Below are 20,796 nucleotides of genomic sequence, written 5' to 3'. Positions count from 1 at the left end.
ATTCTAAGCTGAAAATAATTTTTAACTATATAAAATTTAGGGGGAGCTTACAAACCTCACTATGATATTTTTATGTAATTAAACCAAGTAAAAAGTGTTCATAAAAATACATGATTTTGTCATCATCAAAAAGGGGAAGATTGTTAGAACACTATTTTGTTTTGCATTTGGCATTTAGTTTTGACGATAATAATGCATTGTTTCTTAGAGACCAATTTTGTACACTAATGGTTTTTATCTAGTGTGTAGCTTTTGCTAACAGGTTTTGACTCTGAAACATTAACGTGTGACGCCATTAAATTATGAAATTAACACACTATGACTCTGAAGAGATACAAGTGTTTTACAAGATGCTATCAAGTTCAAGAAAGCTCTTAGACAACGATTCTGATGAACGTTTATGCTAAAGCTTCTGACCGTGGCTCTGATTGAAGAGTCTTTGATGGATTTCCAGCCTTCAAGATTCTGTGCTCAATTTTTTAATATTCTGAAGAATAAGATCTGAAGACTCTGAAGACCAGGTTCTGAGGAACTATGTCAAGACTCTGAAGGCCGAGGTTCTGAAGATTCTATCAACTAGTCTCTTGATCCTTATAAGCATGCTTCATCATCATTTCATCAGAAGCCTCTATAGATTAGAAGACAAGATCAAAAGGTTTTGCATCAGAAAAATAGTACACAGTACAAGATCACCCTTCCCTCCACTACACTTACTTTGTTGGCTAAGGACAATACTATTGTATACTTTTTTCTCCTATATGCAAACTGTTACATAAAGAGACAACTGTAATTTTCTATTCCAATTCTACTCTCCAACAGATCTTTTAACTTCCTATATAAAGAAGACTTGGAAGAATTAAAAAAGTTGCTAACGCTTACGTTATTGAACATACACACTCTCTCTAATATAGTAAATGTTTTATGTGTATATTCTTTGTAAACACACAAGAGTTGTTTCTCGTTATTGTGTGAGATATTCTTTGTATTAAACTTGTGTTAATCTGCTTTCTTAGAAGCATTCTTTGTAAACACAAACTTGTAAATCTCAAATTTGTTTGAGTGGTTTTCCTTGAGTAACTAGGTTTTAGTCAGATAGACTCAAGAAGACAAAGATAATTTGTCTTTGTGGCGTCTGTAATCAGGTTTTGATTATAGTGGATTAAGTCCTTATTGAGAAGGAAAAATTACCTTGGTAGGATGGACTGAAGGTAGTTTTGTTGACAGCAAACTAGTATAAATATAATTATGTTATTTTTTATTCGTATTATTGTTTTTTGAGTTGGTTTTGGAAAAACTTTTGTTTTTAGAAACCAATTCAAACCCCGATTTCTTGTGTTTCTTGCCACCTTCAGATGAAGCAGAACCATGACAAGTACATTGAGTAGAAATAACATCTTATTGTTGAGCTTGTTCTTGTTGTTGAGATTGTTGTGGAGAAGCCATTGTTGAGATTGTTGTGATAATAGCGAAAGTGTGTGAAGTGAGTTAAATGAGTTTAAATAGAAGTGTTTGAAGTGAGTGAAGTGGCTTCAATCTCCTTTAATATATCAAAAATGGAGATAAGAGATTGTATTTTGATCTTATCGTGTGAACTGATTTACACCTTAGGTTAAATAAAATTAATTTAAGATACATTAAGCCTTGGTCAATTAGGTTTTTAACCTGTCCAAAATAACATTGATTCAATCTTATTATTAAGATGTTCTTATACTAAATTTGCAATTTTTGTGTGTGTATGTTTTGATAACTAAATTGATATATTTTATATTAAATATTGATGAATTATGAATAGTTTAGAATAAATTATTAATAGTATATATATATATATATATATATATATATATATATAAGAATACATTAAATTGATAGTTTATTTTTTGTTTGACACAAAATGGAAGAAGTGAAAATATATACATATAAAATATAAAATATGAGTAATGTTATTCTTACATCCATTGTCTATACCAATACTTATACAAATATTATTCACTTTATTTATATTATGAACAATTTTTTTTAATAAAATAATATTAAAAATTTATTTTAAATAAAATATATTTATAAAATATATATTTTTTAAATTAATTTCATAACAAAAATATAACATTTGTTATTAATCAATATTATTATTGCATTAACCACAAAAATATATGTTATTAACCATATATTTTTCCTGATAGTTTATTAATCAACTTCACAATTTTATTAACCAATAAAATACATAATATTACCCAAGTTGTAACATTAATTTATAATTTGATTAATAAATTTTAAAAATTAAAAAACAATAAATAGTAAAATAAAATTGGTTAATATTAAACAATTGACTTAAATGCACTTTTGATCCACCTAGTTTCGGCGTTTCAAATAATTGGTACTCCTATTATAAAACCTGTGATTTTGATCCCTTAACTTTGATGGTCATTGGATTTTTGCGGTTCCCTCCACTTTTGCAAACGTGACATTGATGATTAAGATAAAAAAGTATTTTTTAATTAGGTGACAACGGTGGCTAGTATAATTATTAATTAATATATTTTTAAATGAATTAATATTTAATAAATTGAAATAATATGTTTCTAAACTAATTAATTAGTTAACACCTTTAAAATTAAAGTCCATTAAATACACCAATAGTCCAACAAGCCTATTATCATTCTATTTTACTTAAGCAATATATATATATGTCGAAGCTTTATAAACTCTTTCAATATTTGAAACAAAATCAACGAGAGACTTGCTTAAAAGTAAAATTGCACCAACTTTAATAAACAAGTTCAAGTATCATGCTATAACTGAACCACGTTTTCATATTGCCATTTTGAACATTTTCATATATAGTGGTTTATGAGTTAAAAGAATACCTCAAAAGTAACTATTTTTTTTCTGTCTAATTTCCTTTTTGTGCTTGTTTATCCGAGCGTGTGGATATGATATCATGTTTCTTCTTTATTGTTATATTTATCCTTTTAAGAACACACTAGTTGTATATTTTTTCTGCAGAACATAATGCTGATATAGACATGATTATAAAAATTGAAAGTGCTGATTTCATACCAAATCTTCATTCTATTATTTCAGCTTCAGACGGGGTTAGTTCCTTACTGTTCAATTATGTATTACAGATATTACATATTATAACACCTTTTGTTAAAATTACCGAAATTTATGCTATTTTGGCAGCTTTGTTTTGCTTTCTTTCGATCCATATTACCATTGAACATATAAAAAATAGAATTAATTTTAGGGAGAAAAAGTAATTTAAAAATAGAATATCATTAATGGAAAAATATAGGGGTAAGAATATCATTGCTAAAGAAATATATAGAATATTTAAAAATAGAGTATTTACTTTTTAGCGCTAGCAACCGGAATGAAAAGATGGTTGTGGAGAATTGTGGATGGAGCTCGAAGGCGAAGATGGTTCCAAATTCCCTTTGGAAAGCGGCGAGAAAGCATTGTTCGGACGAGGTTCTGGTTTTAACACCGACGACCACACTGTTTCCCGCCGTCACGTTTCGTTCCAACTCAACGATGCCGATTCAGAGCCTCCTAGGGTTTCATTCCAAGTCATCGGAACAAACCCCATTTGGGTTTTGAAAAACAATGACGGAACTCTTAAGCTCTTCAACAAGTTCGATAACGGTCAATTGGAACTCGGAGACCGTTTCTGTTTGTCAGGGAAAACTCCCCTCTGGTTCAAATTGAACAAGCCTCAACTTTCTGAAACTCAGATTCACTTTGACCAACTTGATCTTTCACAGATTGATCCTGTTCAAGGTACTTTTGCATTTTCTATCGAAACAATTTTTGTTTCTTTGCTTTGCATGCTAATGATGATGGTGAAATAGAGATTTTCAAGTTGATGACTGTTAGTTAAACTATGTTCAATTCATGTCAACAATGGTACTCTAACATAGCAATATTTTGTGATGAATATCTTCGGTTATATCTTGTATGTATATGTGAAACCTAAGGGTAGTATAGTTCATGTCAGTTTAACAGTTGTTCACATGATGGTTATTTTTGTGACACGAGTTTGTTTTTTGAATTTGCGGGGATAGCCTCTTGAATACTTTTGAAGATATTGTGGTTTTGAAAATGCAGAGTTTGGCTTTCTTGTGATGAGACATGAGTTTGACCGGTATCCAAAGGGCATGATCCAGAAAGTGGAGAATTGGAAATGGTTCCTCGAGGAGCCTAGCAAAGAAAGCGAGGATGACGATGGGGATGATTCTGAGGAGACGAGGAAAACGAAGGGAAAGCGAAAAGTATTTGAAGACAATGAGGATGACGAGTGGACCGGTGATAGTGAAGATGATAAAGACCTTGTTGCTAAGACGGGAAAAGGTAAGAAACCTGTGTACTCCACAAGGTCTAAAGATAAAGGAGGAGCTAAGAGAAAGAAAACAGCTAGTGTCAACAAAACTGTTGAAGAAGAAGAAGAAGAAGATGACAATAATGATGATGATGATGAGACGCTAGGAGGTTTCATTGTTACCGATGAAGAAAACGGTGAAGAACAGGGCAACGACGAAGATGAGGAGGAAGAAGAGTTTGAAGAAGAGGAAGAAGATGACGATTGATGCTGTGGTGGGTTAAAAAATCAAGATAAAAACCAAGTTTGTGGCCTTGTGATAAAAACCAAGTTTCATCATGATAACATCAATTTGATTGTTTTTTGTGATGGTCTGATGAATTGTTGTGTTTAGGACTATATTCAATGTATGAAATGGCTATGAACTCTAAACATCTTCTTTTCTCTTGGTTTTCAACCCATCAAAGAACACATAAATTATTGTCAAAAATAAAGAACATGTAATCACAACTTAGATGTTCTGAGTGAAATTGCCTGTCATGTGACCATTTAAACAACTTTCCTACATCCATATTTTTCCTTCATTTTATAACCCAAATCTTGGTTGTGATTTCTATAAAGACAACGACAAAACTTTAGGTATATTTTTTGGTTTCATTGATTTTGGGTGGATTTAGTTACTTACTTTTGAGATAAATCACCAAGTCCTTCCAAAATTAATGGAAAACTAAAATAATAGTAAGTATTGTGCAGGAGAAAATGAGAAAAATTGTGAGAATAAAGGAATGTGTGAGAACTAGAGTTTATTTAATATATAATTGGATAAATATTTAGACATTTGTAATAAATTAGTCAAGTACACGTTATTTATCCTTTTTAAATTGGGATATTTTTTGAAAATAATCACAATTTAAAAAAAAAAAATCAAAATAATAATTTTTTATTTTTTTTCCTCAAAAATAACCACCTTTCAAAACAGATGCGTCAGATGAATTGACGCATCAATTTCCCCTAAAGAGGAGGCGCCAATTTGAGTGGCGCATACATTGGATGCCTCATGAAGATGCATCAATGCATCTGACGCATGTCTTTGGCATGTGGTGTATGCCTTCTGGCCAACGACGCTTCAGTAATGGAGTTCGGTGCCCATGTCATCGTAGTTAGGCCAGTGAGGTTGGGTGGATTGTGGATATAGTTGCCTGAATTGAGACATTGAATTGTTTTGGAAACGAAGCAATTGTTCTTGGGATGTACTATAGTTAAACAATGGTTGTGTGTTTTGGTGATGAGATATTTGAGTGGTCATTGGTGGAGGGCTACGATGAAGTGACCCATATGAATCATTTGGGCTATAAACGGTTGTGGTTGAAGTGTATGGTTGTTGGTGGGTATGGTTTGATTCTTGGTTTTGTGGTTGGGTGGGTGACATGAATGGATTGCGACGTTGGGTGTTTGGTTGTTGGGTGGATGATATGAATGGGTTGCGAAGTTGGACGTTTAGTTGTTGGGTGTATGTGATAGGTTGATGATGTGAGGTTGGTTGTTGAGTTTGAATGGTTTGACATTGGTGTTGGAAGGGGACTTATTGTTGGGCGTACGATGACGAAACTAGTTGGCGTGGATCAATAAAATACCGCGGCTGACACAAATTATTGCGTTGTTACCGACCTAAACCATGCCATATATTATTGAGTTGGTCTTGCACCATGGATGATTGGTTCGTTTAAGATGTGTTGTCGTCGATTCCTCCATTAACGACACATCTCTTTTGCAAAGTCTCTCCAGTCGGAATAATCCCATTGGACATCAACTCTTTTTTGATGTCCATCTCCCAAACACGTCGGGGTTTTGGAATCTGTTGTTGCATGCCGAACTGCAGTTTTACCCGGTCACTCTGGTGCATTTTCATAGTAGTGAATCGGATAATTGGTATCTTTGCTGTCTAAACTGCAACATCGTCACGGTTAACCTGATGATCAAGACCTAGATATGACCTCCAGATAAACTGTACAACAATACGACACAATTAGATGATAAATAATTTGATAAGTATTTTAAAATTAAAATAGAGTTGTGTATGAGTATTACATCGTCTGGTCCAATGTGGTCCAATAGATTGCGATAGAGTACTATAGTGTGTTTCAGACACCTATTGTAGTTCATCCCCCTTATTGACCACCTAGATAAAAAAAATTGAAAAATATCATTTACAGTTAATTGTAATATAAAGCATAATTAATTAAATGGTAAAGTGTTAAACTTACTTTGTTGCAAACGGGAACATGAATGAGTTCTCGTTTACCGGGGCGAGTGACGACATTCTTGACCAACCCCATGCTTGTAGCAAATACACACATGAATAAAAAGTAGAAGTGTTTTTTTTGGTATTTTTACACATTGCACTATATAGATGGGCCAAAACAGTTGAATCCCAATTATATGTGCTTACCTTATTAATGTTGTGTAACAATGGTAAATACATAATATTTACTGTATTATTTGTACTTTTTGGAAATAAAAAATTACCAAATGAAATCATAATATAACACCGAACTTTAATTATTTTTTCGTACTTGGTTGATTCTTCGGACAATATTATAACACCGAACTTTAATTATTTTTTCGTACTTGGTTGATTCTTCGGACAATATTATAACACCGAACTTTAATTATACTCACAAAATAATAATATTTTAAATTCTCCCTCAGTTTGGTCGTCATACAAAAGGGCACTTAATAATTCATTACAAATAGACTTGTCCTGGTTAACTCTACCATTCACGGTCTTACCATCTATACGGAGACCCAATAACATGCATACATCCTCAAGTGTGACGGTACACTCACCGAAAGGAAGGTGAAATGTGTGGGTCTCGGGTCTCCATCTCTCTAACAAAACAAGAATGAATTTGTAGTCCCCCGAGTACGGGATTATGTTGAGGAGATTTCCAAATCCACATCCTCTAATATATGGTTCTATCAAAAATGATCGTGGGGTACATATTCATGTACACGACATCGAAAACGCTTTGGGTCCTAATAACACATAAGTAAGAAATACAATAAGAAGAAGTAATATATCATACAAACATAGATAAGAAAGATATACAAAATAAATATGAAATAAGTAAAAAGAGAGTGATAACATACAAATGTCGAGATATTCTCGAGTGTTCCTCTGTATTCATCACCCATAGTCAACAGAGACATAATGGTACAGAGATTGAGTGTGGCATAGAAAGAGTGTGGTAAAGAAAGAGTGTAGATGATTAATGTTGCAGATGATTAGATGTTATGATTTGAAACCTTATTTATAGATGAGAAAGTCTTACTTTTTCATGAAGAGGCGTCCATGGTATTGGCGCCTAGGTTGCTTTATGCGCCTAGGGAATGGGCACCTGTTTGGACTATTAGGACATAGATTATTGGGAGATTCCTTGTGTGCAGGAGCATGCTTTGTGTGTGCAGAGATTCTACCAGACGCATGCATTGTATGTTCTTGTCTCTGCATGCATTCTTTTCTCTGCATAGTTAAGTCTATGCAGATGAATTGTGTGATCAATGCATTCAACGTTTATGCTATTTAAGTGCATCAGAATAACATATCAATGCATTCAATTTCAGTACCCATACAGATCAAAATGGAGTTCAGTGTTGCAATCTGGACAGTTGTTCAGTGATGCTTCAATGAAATTCATTAGACATGAAGCTGCCAAAGCAAACACACATGTATTCACAATTTGACTGCACTAAAGGTTGGTATAGTGTTGTCGAGTCCATGGATCACAATGAGGGCATGCCGATGGGATAATACAAAGTCGAACTAGATAGAAGTTGGTGCGACTACGGAAAGTTCCAAGCCTTTCGTACGCCCTGCTCCCATGTCATTGCGACATGTTCAAAGGTTCGAAGGGATCTATCCTACTTGCTATTTGACGTTTACAAGTCACCAGCCTATCAAATGTTTATAAAATTAGTTTTTCCGTAGTGGCAAAAGATGATTAGTGGCCAGAATATCAAAGGTATATCGTCTAACACAACGAAGTTATACGAAGGAAGAAAAATGGTCGCCCAAACAGCACCTGCATTCGAACTCAAATGGATACGGCAAACAAAATGGTTAGATTATGTAGTTCATGCCGTCAGCCAAGTCACAATCGTACTAACTGTCCCAGTGTTGGAACGAGCACAACCAGATAAATTCACATGTACCTCTGTTGCGATATATGAAAAACTAAATTTATTTCATATTATAAGTTTGTGAGGAAATATGATTACATAAACAACAACACAAACAATTAAAACAACTACAATACAATAACTAAGCGATTACAACCATCAAAACAATTTTGAACATGTAATGCATCATCCTATGAACGTCTCGGTCAGTCTTAATATTCATCCATTCACGCACTTCTCCATTTTGGTTGAACGTGGACACAAGCCATTGGATTCTTCTAATCCTTTCACCATCCCCAATTTCTCCATCTAACCAACTGCTCAACGTCCGATTAAGACGTTCAAATGAATCTATATTCCAAAGTCGAATCTTTATCGGAGACGCAACGGCGGAAAATATTAAATCGGCATTTCGCTTGTGAATGTATTCAGACATGGTTAAAACTAAAAAATTTGAAGGAGAGTGAAGTTGAATGAAAGAAAATATGATTGTAGGGTAAGATTTGAGTGAAAAATATTACATACAGGACGAGGTAATTATACAGAGGAACTGGAAAATGCATGCGCCAAAGGGTTAGGCGCCTGACATGTCAAGATATGTAGGCGCCATAGACATTGACGCATCTTCATGAGCCAAATACATGCGTCATAGGCATTGACGCCTCTTTATGAGACTTCCAGTGCATTCGCCAGAGGCATTGACGCATCTTCATGATGCAAAATGGATGCACCAGTTCATCTGACGCATCTGTTTTAAAAGGTGGTTATTTTAGATTTTTTTTTGAAAAAATGATTATTTTATATATTTTTCTTTAAATTGTGGTTATTTAAAAAAAATCTTAAATTGGTGTATCAATTTATTTAAACTATATAATTTGAATATTGCGTTTAATTATCATATATATATATATATATATATATATATATATATATATATATATATATATATATATATATATATATATATTATATATATATATATATATATATATATATATATATATATATATATATATATATATATTATATATATATATATATATATATATATATATATATATATATATATATATATATATATATATATATATATATATATATATATATATATATAAAAGTCTTATCGTATTGAAGAATAATGCGTGCTAAGACTTTAATATGTTATTAACTTAAAAATAATTTGTGCTTTCATCATTGTAGATAGAATTTCAGAATATTAAGATGAATCATAGGACTTAATGGTTGTATACATCTTTCAAAGTAAAAGGGAAACTTTCCCGTTAGAATATGAAGGTTTACACTCAATCTGTTTCAATAAAAGATAGGGGTTGCTTCAAAAGTTGTTGATCCTATTACCATATGTTTTTGTGTTGTGCATAGGAAAGTTTTGTCAAATTATCAACATCCTTTAAACATAAGTTTTCTGTTAAACATAAGTTTTGGGATCTTATTAAATTAATCATCGGTGTGGGGAGACTAAGACCGACAAGGTAAAAATAATGTTTGTTTAAGTTCTTTCTTTAAATATGTATTTCTTTTAATAAAGAGGGGTAACGCCAAAATAAAAAGAGAAAACTAAATCAGAATCAATTTCGGAACAAGGAAGGCCTTAATATCACACATAACAAAATTCTTAATAAAATTTGGAAATTGATCTCCAAATTCTATGCCTTCTCCACTCTCGGCCACAACTTTTGCAAGTACATTCGCGCACTTGTTTGCTTCACTATAGAAATGAGTTATCTTCACTTCATCATACGTCTCTATAAGGAGTAAAATTTGATAGACCATTGAAACTCCATCGATAACTGAAACTTTGCTCGCTTCAAGCATTCTGACAATGGTCGAAGAATCAATATTTAACTCTACTTTATGGAATCCTAAACTCTTCGTGATTGACAACCCTACATAAATATCCCATAACTCAATCCTTAACGCACTACATTCCCTAATATGTTTTGAGAAACCACTCTTATAATCACCATGCATATGATGAATAATACCTACACACCCAAAATCTCTCACAGCAAAACAAGCTTCATCAATATTAAGCTTGGTCTATTTTTTTGCTTGTGGTTTCCATCCAACCATAACCACATATTTTCTCCACGAGCAGCAATCACATTACTCTTCATAGCTTCACAATAATCTTCCACTCTTCCTTGAACATGGTTCCCTTAGAACATATGTTTATTGTAATTTTTATCATGCATCCCCATATTACGCCAATACCAAAGGCTATGACATCCAACCACCCAATAACTAACTCAATTGCTTCTTTCATGCAAATTCAAATAAATTGAATTCATCGTATTCATAGAGAAAAAGTCCGAAACGATTCTTTCAGGCACCATATTCATCCAAAATTGCATGGCTTTTGGACAATCCCTCAAAGCATGTAGGTTTCTTTCTATCACGCCACCCCATAGTTTACAGTCAGCACCTCCCAAACCTTTCACACTTTTATTAAAGTTGGTTAAAAGTCTATCATGTTTAAGCATCCAAATGAAGCGTCGAACCTGGTCTTGGTCTTCCATTTTCCAAATATTCCTCCAACCACGATCATTAATTTCATGCTGAATAACCAAACTGATATACATATTTTTAACTGAATAACCATCGCTTCCTGCTCCAGCCAAAAGAAATTCATCACCCTCACAATAAGAGTTAGGAGGAATAATTTCTTTAATCTTCTGTGTTATCGAATTCGGCAACCACAAGTGTAATCTTTGCCAATCCCAACCTCCCATAATATTTACTAAATCACACACCTCAACATTACCCAAATTTGCAGGAATGTCCAAATCCAAATCTTGAATGATGATGCTCGGTTCAACCCAACAATCACGCCAAGCATCAGTACTCGAGTCGTCGTTAATGCTCCAACTTCCATGATCTTTCACAGTTGCCAACAGTTTCATGGTGTCTCTCCAAAGCTTTGAATTACAACTCCTACTTCCACACTTTTTGATGTTAGACACATAATATTTACTGTTTAAAACTTGACAACATAATGAAGGTGAGAAAAATACACAAGAATGGGATAAGAGGTTGAATTGTGTATGTTACTTCTTTAAAAACTTATGATAAACCAACTTCAAGATTTAAACAAGTTCAGAGTCTGAACACATAGTTGGTTTGCAGCAGAATGATAAACAAATAGAAGCAAGAGTAAAACCCACACATAGTTTATCCTGGTTCCTCTCCTAAATAGAGAGTAGTCCAACCCCCTTGTCCAACAAGATATTGTTTGTTATAATCAATTATGATTATAACTTTGCTCAATCAAACTAGAAAGAGACTTCAACTGCTCAATCAATCCTGAAAAAGACTTCCGCTCAAGAAATACTGCATGAGACTTCTGCTCAATCACACAAGAAAGAGACTTCACCATTCAATCACACATGCAAGAGACTTCACTTCTCAAGCAACCTTGCAAGATACGTCATATACTTTAAACAAACAATTTAATAGAAATAATTACAACTATACTTTGATACACAATCAGAAGTATAAAAGTATTGCAACAATTACAAACATTCTTAACACTTAAGATTTCTAAGATATACGAAGATAAGAAATCTTAAGAGCTTGTGCTAATAAACAAATGAAATTTTAGCTCAAAGTTTGTACTCAATATGTTATGTTAAGATGTTTGATGATTGTTAACCTTTCTTAAAATCTCCAGCTTCCTTTTATAAAGGAAGATAAAAGAGTCATTGGAAAGTTGTTTGCACAAGAGAACCTATTGAAATGCAGTAGCTCCAAGAAAGAGTCATTGAAAGACAAATACTGTTAAGATCTTCAACCAATGTGTAATAATATAGTCCACTGTATACTAGATATAAACTAGGCGAGGGGGCGAACTAGACAAGTCACATAAGCTTTTCTTGAGCCTTGCACTGAGGGGCTATATTTGGCTTTTACACTAAGTATGGTTTTTACAAGACATGTCTGCTATGGGGATAGAGTACGGACTAGAGGTTGAGATTTTCAAGCTGAGGTCTCTAGAGTCTGAGTTGTCACCAGAGGTAGAAGTATCATAACCAGAGTTTGATCCTTCAGAGGCTGGTCTTTCAGAGTCATCAGATTCTGATTCATCCGAATCGGAGACATTCAGCTCGTCAACAAATGCTTTTAGAAGGGTCAATTCTGAGTATATTTTAAAATTTATGATCCTGCATACTTGAACATATGTTAGTATACCCAATTGTTCTTTAAGTACTTTGTTATCATAAAAACCCAAGGGATATGAACAAATCTTATTCCAACAATCTCCCCCTTTTTAATGATAACAAATGTCATACCCCAAAATTCACTCTACCCCCATACAACTTTCATCTGATCCATTTCCCTATTACTCCTACATACATTCATTGTTCGATCATCATAATTGCATTAACATCCATAACCAAAGACGTGTTGCACGGGCTTAAGCCATGGTGTTCATACATGAGAAAACACCAACAAAACAAGGAAAAATCAATTTTTTGACTGTGTAATCGATTACCCTAATCATGCTAATCGATTACCTGGCAAAAAATCAGGTTCCCATTCCATTTTGGCTGGTGTAATCGATTACCCCAATCATGGTAATCGATTACACATGCGTAAACAGCAGCAACGACTATGTTTTTTACACAGAGTGACTTTTGTTTCACCCCCTTACCCACTTGCCTTCCCTATAAATAGGGGCACTATTTCCCCTTATTTTCCATGCTTTCTAGCTCCCAAAAGTTCTGTTCAATCATCATTCACTCTCCTCTCTAAACCTATGTCAAAACAAAAAAAAGCTTTCTCTCCCAAAAGTCACCCCCACCAACTTTTTTTTCCACTTCACATTTTTTTCCAAAAAACTTCCCACTCTCTAACACTCACAACTCAACCCCTTCACTAAGCTTCCACCATAAATACTTTCATCCCAAACCCCTTGCTTCATATTCAATCTCAACACCATTTCAACCTAGCTTTTTTTCACATTTTTGGGTAATGATTTTAGCTTAAACTTTGTTAACTTTTTGTTTCTGTTTTGTGTTAAAAAATGGTTGTTTGTTCTTGGTTGATCTTTTGAGAGGGTTTAGATTCAAGCTTGCGAAAAATGATTAACTTTGGTTTACACATTTTTTTTAGATTTCTTGCTTTTACTACCTTTTTGTTGACCTTTTTTTAGTCTTGCTTTGTGTTTGGTATCATTTTCTTTTATTGTGGACTTGTTTTCACATTTGTTTGGTTGATGAGATCTATTAGATCATGATCATGGTTGTTTAGAGTTGATAAAATCTTCAATGTTTCAAACCTATTAATGATTGATCAATAGATCCTTCATGATATTTTGAGGCATTGATATGTTGCCCCTATTTCAATCATATTTGAGTCATTTGATGCATAGATGAAACCATTTTCTTTACATTAACTTGTTATTCTATTTGCTTATTGTTATTCTACTAACCACTAACCACTAACCACTAACCACTAACCACTAACTACTAATTTCTAACATTTACATTATTGCACTTTATTTCCTTGCAAATTATTTTATTGTTCACTTTACTTCAAGTCCTTTATGTTTATGTTTATTGTTATCCAACCATATCATTTACATTATGCTAATTTATTTACTCTTTACTACCTTGCTAAATAAAAAGAAGTAAAAAAAACAAAAGAAAGAGAACAAATCATAACTTGTTAAAATATTGATAGATGAAACCATTTGATGCATAGATGAAACCATTTTCTTTACATTAACTTGTTATTCTATTTGCTTATTGTTATTCTACTAACCACTAACCACTAACCACTAACCACTAAGTACTAATTTCTAACATTTACATTATTGCACTTTATTTCCTTGCAAATTATTTTATTGTTCACTTTACTTCAAGTCCTTTATGTGTATGTTTATTGTTATCTAACCACATCATTTACATTATGCTAATTTATTTACTCTTTACTACCTTGCTAAATAAAAAGAAGTAAAAAAAACAAAAGAAAGAGAACAAATCATAACTTGTTAAAATATTGATAGATGAACTTAGAGTTGTATAACTTTCTTTGTTACAAATCTATTATTAATTGATTTTTTAATCATCTTCAATACTTTGCATCAATGATAAGCTATCCCTTAATGTTTTATATTTTAAGTCTTTTTGACCTATGAAAATAGTCCCCAAGATGTTCATTTTGTACATATTACTAACCACTAATTATACTTCAATAACTTTGTTTATCATTAACCTTTGTTATTGTAATTTTGGTACTACTAACTTGTTATTTATTTTAATGTCATTTATATCCACTAACCATTATTATTGTGATATTGTCATTTTTTTATCTTGTAATTTACTTTTATATCATTACCTTGTAATTTACATTCAAGTACTCATTATCATCATCATTGTACAAACTCATAATGCATGTTTATTTACTTGTTATTTATTTTATTATCATCAAACATTAAAAATAACAAAAACATGATAAAATGATAAGACCAAAAATATTCACTTCGCTCTTAATTAACTTGGACTTAGAAGATTTCATCTTAGGACCTTTGCTTGGAGGCCTTTTCATTACTCTTGGTGATACTTTGTAAACATTTGGATTTTCATCCGTAACTTACATGCATTGTAAGATTGACATCATGACACCACCTTAGGGGGACATGTTTGTAAGACCATTATCCTTTGTTTAGCTTATGTCACTTTTTGCACACATAAGGCTTTCTCTTGGGCTACCTTACAATGAGACCCTTTACTTTCTTGTTTGGTTACTTTACATTCATGTTGCATAAGCCAAATTTCATAATCAAATAAACCAAACCCTTGATTCAACGTCAAGTGGCATTTTCATAATCAAATTCCAAATACAATAAAATTACGATTATTATTGTGTGCCACGAGCCTTAAGTGGCGGAGAAGGAGTAAGAATGGAGCATTCCTACCCTTAGTCAGACTATTTTAGACGCAAGACGCCTGTCTTGTTGTTTAGAATAATCGCCTCCGCCCATAGACTTTAGCGCAATATAATCACAAACATTCATTTCATAAAACCCTTATTCAAGGTAAAAATAGTACAACTTATCAAACTCATTTTCGTGCCTTAGGGCATCATTCTGAAAACCCTTTTCTCAAAGGTAAAATCAACCAACACATAAATATTTTCTACTCCGAACTACAGAGCTCTAATTCCTCATCCCCGAATGAGTGATACGTAGGCATAAGGACCCCAATCCTTGGCGAGCACTATAATAACAAAAACACCCCCTTTTTCACACATATTCTTTTGAAAATAAAACAATGATAGATAAATCTCCATGTATGTAAATACCCAAATGATTCCCATGAAGTACCATGGATGTAAGGGATGCTAATACCTTCCCCTTGCGTAACCGACTTCCGAACCCAAACCTCGGTTGCGAGACTGATTCCTTATTCTCTTTTAGCGCTTCCCGTGCGCGTATCTTTTGAGGGTTTTATCGACTATTTCCCCTCGTATCTTCGATAGAGGTAAACTAAATAAAATTCGGTGACGACTCTTCTGATTTTGCCTCTCTTTGGTATCTCTTTAGTCCCGGTTTCGTTATCGTGAAATCCCGGTAGCGACAACAAACAAATATATTTAAGAATAATGGTTGGTTAGTTTAACTAACTTGACAATATCAGAGTTAAGGTTTGTAAGCTCCCTCTAGGTTTAATAGGCCATAGGTTGAGTTTTGTAAGCTCCCCCTAAGTCCTATCGAAGTTGTTTAAACTTATCTTAATATAAAACATATACGTTCAGATTTAAACATTAAATAAGTTTTGATGAGGGTTCATGTATATAAAAGCATTTCAAAAATACTTTTATCCTATTAAATAATCCCATAATTTTCTCCCCCTTTTATCAATAACAAAAGATTAAAATAAAAATATATGCCATCATTGAGAGAAAAAATATATTTGAGAAAAGAAATGTGTGGATAAGTTTATATTCTGAAAAAAAAAATAGTTTTTTGCACTTTCCAGAAAAAGAATAACGATTTTCAAAGGAAAGAGAAATGACTTAGATTGGTTGAAAAATCCTCTCTACTTCCCAATACAGTCAGACTTGTGTATTTCAGATTCCAGGAATATGAACCATCAGAAGTAATAATTGCAATAATGAGCTACAAGACCTAGAGTATCATTAAAGAGCATATATGATTTAACCTCCATAAGAAACTTAAAAGAAATTCAAGATCCTCTATAAAAGCACACCTCCATAGTTTGAGTTCTCACAACTTCATCCAACTATTTTCCTTCTTAATCAACATGAGCACTCATTCTAAAGCAACCAACATCGTCGTCTCAATAGAGACCACAATGGTGAGGGAGACCAACACAATTGTATAGCACCATCAACTGAGAACTGAAGAAGCCCAGCCTTCTGGGTCAACCACTATCAAAGGGGAACTCAGGGTGAGAAAGGCTTCTAAGAAGAAGAAGACTCTCAAGAAGAAGAAGAAGAAGAAGGTGCCAAAGAAAATTGTTTACTTCGACTCAGATGAAGGTTCTGAGGAGCGAGATATAGAATGTGAGACGTCCTTTTGTGCTCAAGGATATGTTCATATTTAGATAAAAGTACGTATATCAATCCTCTTATACTCTTCTTCCATGAATATTTTTGCAATGATACTTACTGAGTAGTCATTTTATTCCTTATCAATGATCCAATCATTAGAGAAGAAAAAAATCAACCAATTGAGCACAAATTAAAAACCAGTTTTAATTTTATCATCAGACATAAAGATTCCCAAAGAATATAACTTATAGTATAACAGACGCGCACACACACACATACACACGGATATTAGATAGAAAGAAAAAGTATATAAGATTTTAGGTAAATATTAAAATTAAATAAAATCAGTTTTGAGAAGATGAAAAAATAAAACACAAAACAGATATAAGTCTTAAGCCTATGGTTTCTTCAGAAGATCTAGAATAACTTAAAGATCAACACCCATAATGTCTTGTCTGACATTCATAGACTTCATCCACTCATCCACTTCAACTTGCTTGATAGACACAACTTGTTGAGTAGCAGTAACAAAGGCCAACTTTTCTTCCAAAAGCTCTTATCTTTTGCTAGAAGAGGTGACAAATTTTGAAGTGGCATCCTTCAGATTCTGAATAACTGATACAACAAAGATTTAGAGACAATCCCACTTAGCAGTATAAGCTGTCGGGGTCAGAAGTTGAAGTTCTCTGATCAACCAAATCCCCCACTTTATCAAGAAAGATAGATTTTATTTCTTCCCTACTGGTTTGGATAACTAAGGTATGAAGTGTTAGTTTGTGAAAGGCGAGAGGATTGATTTTTTTAGACATTTAGGTTTCTGGATGAAGAACGTAAAACGAGATACGTTCAGATCCAATTCTAGGTTCTGTCATACTCTTAAATTTACCCTACCCCCACATCACCTTATTGAACCCTAATTCATGTGCATGCATCCATACATGCCATCTCATATGTATTTGTACTTAATAATCCACAATGTCCCAAAGGCATGGGGTTCATCTGTGAAGCTTCAAGATTCTCTAGCCATGTTGAGGTGTGCCCAAGCCACATCAACCTTAATATCTATCCTCAAACATCCAACAAATCTTGGAGAATCACTCAATACATCTCACTCACTCTCCAAACCCAATTTGGATCCTAAGTCCCCTTTGAAGATGCATCAAGATTCATCTGGTCACCCAAGGACCCTCACCCTAGCTCTAGACCCTTTTTGGCTTGTACAAGTGATGGTTTACCATGGATCTTGACCATGTCACCAAGGACCCCTAAATTCCAAAGTTTTTTCATGCCTCAAACCTTTGAAACATCTCAATATGACCCTTGCATTACCAAACCCTAATTTGTCTGACCAAGGTTCTTGATGAAACGTGTGGATCAAGAAACCCTAATTTGGGCATCCTTTGATCATTGACTTTACTTAATTTTGATCGCACCATCATACCACCACTCATTCAACATTATTTCATGTCAATTACAACCACAATTCACCATTCAAACACTCATCCAATTCATGTTACAAGTACTTGGTTTGATCATGGTTTTTGAACTTTCAAGGCATTTGATTCACCTATGAACTTGACCTAACATCACTCCACAAAGCCCCAAAACTCATTTTACATCATGATATGATCACATGAGCTTCAAGCATCTATTATTTCAGCTTAAAGATCAAGAAATATCAAAATCACATTTTTAGGTCATGTTGGTTGGTTGCATTTTGGCAAGAATGGCCTATGGCAAGTTATCAAGTCCATAACTTTCTCATCTTACAAGATTTTTAAGTTCCACTTCGAAAAAAATGTCCTAGTTGAGTCCCTATCCAACTTTGTTTCAAGGTCCAAGACCTAACTCATTGAGAAAAGACCTCAACTTTTGCATTGGCCATATTGGTCCAACATGCTTACCATGCCCTAAAACATGACCGAGATCACTACTTTACCACATTGCCATTTCCAAACCATAACTCCTTTTGACCTGGTTCTTTCTGTATCTAATCAAGGACATGGCAAGGAGCATTTGTCACAAGTTTTGAACAAAATGTACGAACCAATTTCATTTGGCCTTGGTTCAAGTTGTTGACTTACCATGATGTACAAACCATACATGCTTCAACCAGAATTTGAATAATCATGATTTAGGCCCTTAAACTTATATATTACTCTATGGATATGTGGTTCTTCTCCATACGGTAAACTTTTCCCTAAGCACGGGGTATCCTCTTCATCATATCTTCATTCTCAACCCCTTCAGCTATAAGAGACTCCTCTAATAGCTTGGCTTCAGGCTTTTCCTTCAACTGATAACCCAAGTATCGAAGTGAAAGAACAAGGTTGTAATTGATGACTCCACCTCTGGCACTACAAGAGAAACATTTTGGAAATCTCCACAACTATAAATAACGTCCACCCCATCATAGTCTTGACAATACCAAATAACATCATCGGCATCCAACAACATTAACTTCTGAGACCACTTCAAATCTCCCACGTTGTCTGCAAAAGGTCCTCTTCTTGGAAAGTTTGTCAAAATCCACTTGTAGAGAAAAGGGATCCAACAATTAATTTTCCTACCTCTTTTATGGTTTCTCCAATGGAAAGAAAAGAAAACATCGTCTAAGAGCATAGGCACAAGATTTTTGGAGATGAAAATAGTAACAACAGTTTTGTCAACGAACCCTTCAATATTTGGAAAGAGTACCATCCCATAAATAAGGAGAGAGAAAACAATATAGAAGGCATCCCAACTTCCACTACTAGCAAACAAAGTGGCCTTCTCAAAAAGGAATTTCAAAGTAAAACCTCCGACGTTTCCCTTTGTACAAAGATTAGATTCAACCAGATTCTTCTCAAGATGAAGAGCTCGAGCAACCAAAGCGACTTCTGGAAATCCAACAACACCCATATAAGGAACATGATCTCTAACTTGAATATGGACAATATGAGAAAACTCCTATAGGGTAAGAGCTAAGAGAAAATCCTAGAACGTGAAACAATGCAACATGGGATCATAGAACTAGGCAAAAGTAAGGATCAACCTCGGATCTACCTTGGTCATCAGGACACCCTACAAATTACCATAAGCCCTCTTGAAGACATCTTTCTGCTCACCAATCAACAGGGAACCAAGCTTATTAAGCTTATCAAACTTGGACTCTCTGAGTTTGTATTGATATGTATTCCTTCGGTCATATTTCTCTGTAACTGAATGAACTACCTCAAGTGATGAACTGATGGTCTCTTGAAAATGCACATGCTAAAAATTAATTTAAATATGATGTAATAATAATGCAAGCATCATGGATTCACAAGCATCACATGTTTTAGATAAATGGGGACTAACTCCAAGTAGGTCTCCACGACTATACTCATGATAGTATCCTATGTTTATGCTCGAGCTCGGGTATAAAGCTTCTCTCATGGAACATCAACCCTAACAAACACAGAGTACCACAATAATATCCAAAACATGGTTAGGAAAAAGGAAAATCTAAAGAAAATAAAGATAAATGTAATACACAACATAAAAGCTAAAAGCAAGCAAAAATAAAATAAAATAAACACCTAAGCAAGCAAGAAACAAACAAAACTAGGCTTAACTCCTTCTACCAACTAGGTCGTCCCAATTATAGTCTCCAATTGAAGATATATGACAAAATGGGTTAGGAAAAGAGTGCTCGAGGAGGATTATGGCCCTCGTGCCTACGTATTATCATGGTGCAATGAGACAGTTAGATCCTCGTAGTTTGTGGGACCGGGGAGGACAAA

General features: G+C 33.8%; 1 protein-coding gene across 1 annotated transcript; it reads left to right on the top strand.

The window, feature by feature from the left end:
* The first annotated feature begins 2,972 nt into the window (after window positions 1–2,972).
* LOC127087348 (uncharacterized) lies at window positions 2,973–4,762 on the top strand. Its single transcript, XM_051028235.1, has 3 exons — window positions 2,973–3,092; window positions 3,360–3,780; window positions 4,108–4,762. Exons 2-3 carry the CDS (start codon window positions 3,402–3,404, stop codon window positions 4,584–4,586), a joined length of 858 nt encoding a protein of 285 aa, XP_050884192.1. The 5' UTR covers window positions 2,973–3,092; window positions 3,360–3,401; the 3' UTR covers window positions 4,587–4,762.
* Window positions 4,763–20,796: the final 16,034 nt, after the last annotated feature.

This window comes from Lathyrus oleraceus, chromosome 5 (genome assembly GCF_024323335.1).
Source record: "Lathyrus oleraceus cultivar Zhongwan6 chromosome 5, CAAS_Psat_ZW6_1.0, whole genome shotgun sequence".
Classification (NCBI taxonomy): domain Eukaryota; kingdom Viridiplantae; phylum Streptophyta; class Magnoliopsida; order Fabales; family Fabaceae; genus Lathyrus; species Lathyrus oleraceus.
The sequence above is the reverse complement of the archived record's forward strand: the minus strand, read 5'-3'. Positions and strand labels throughout refer to the sequence as shown.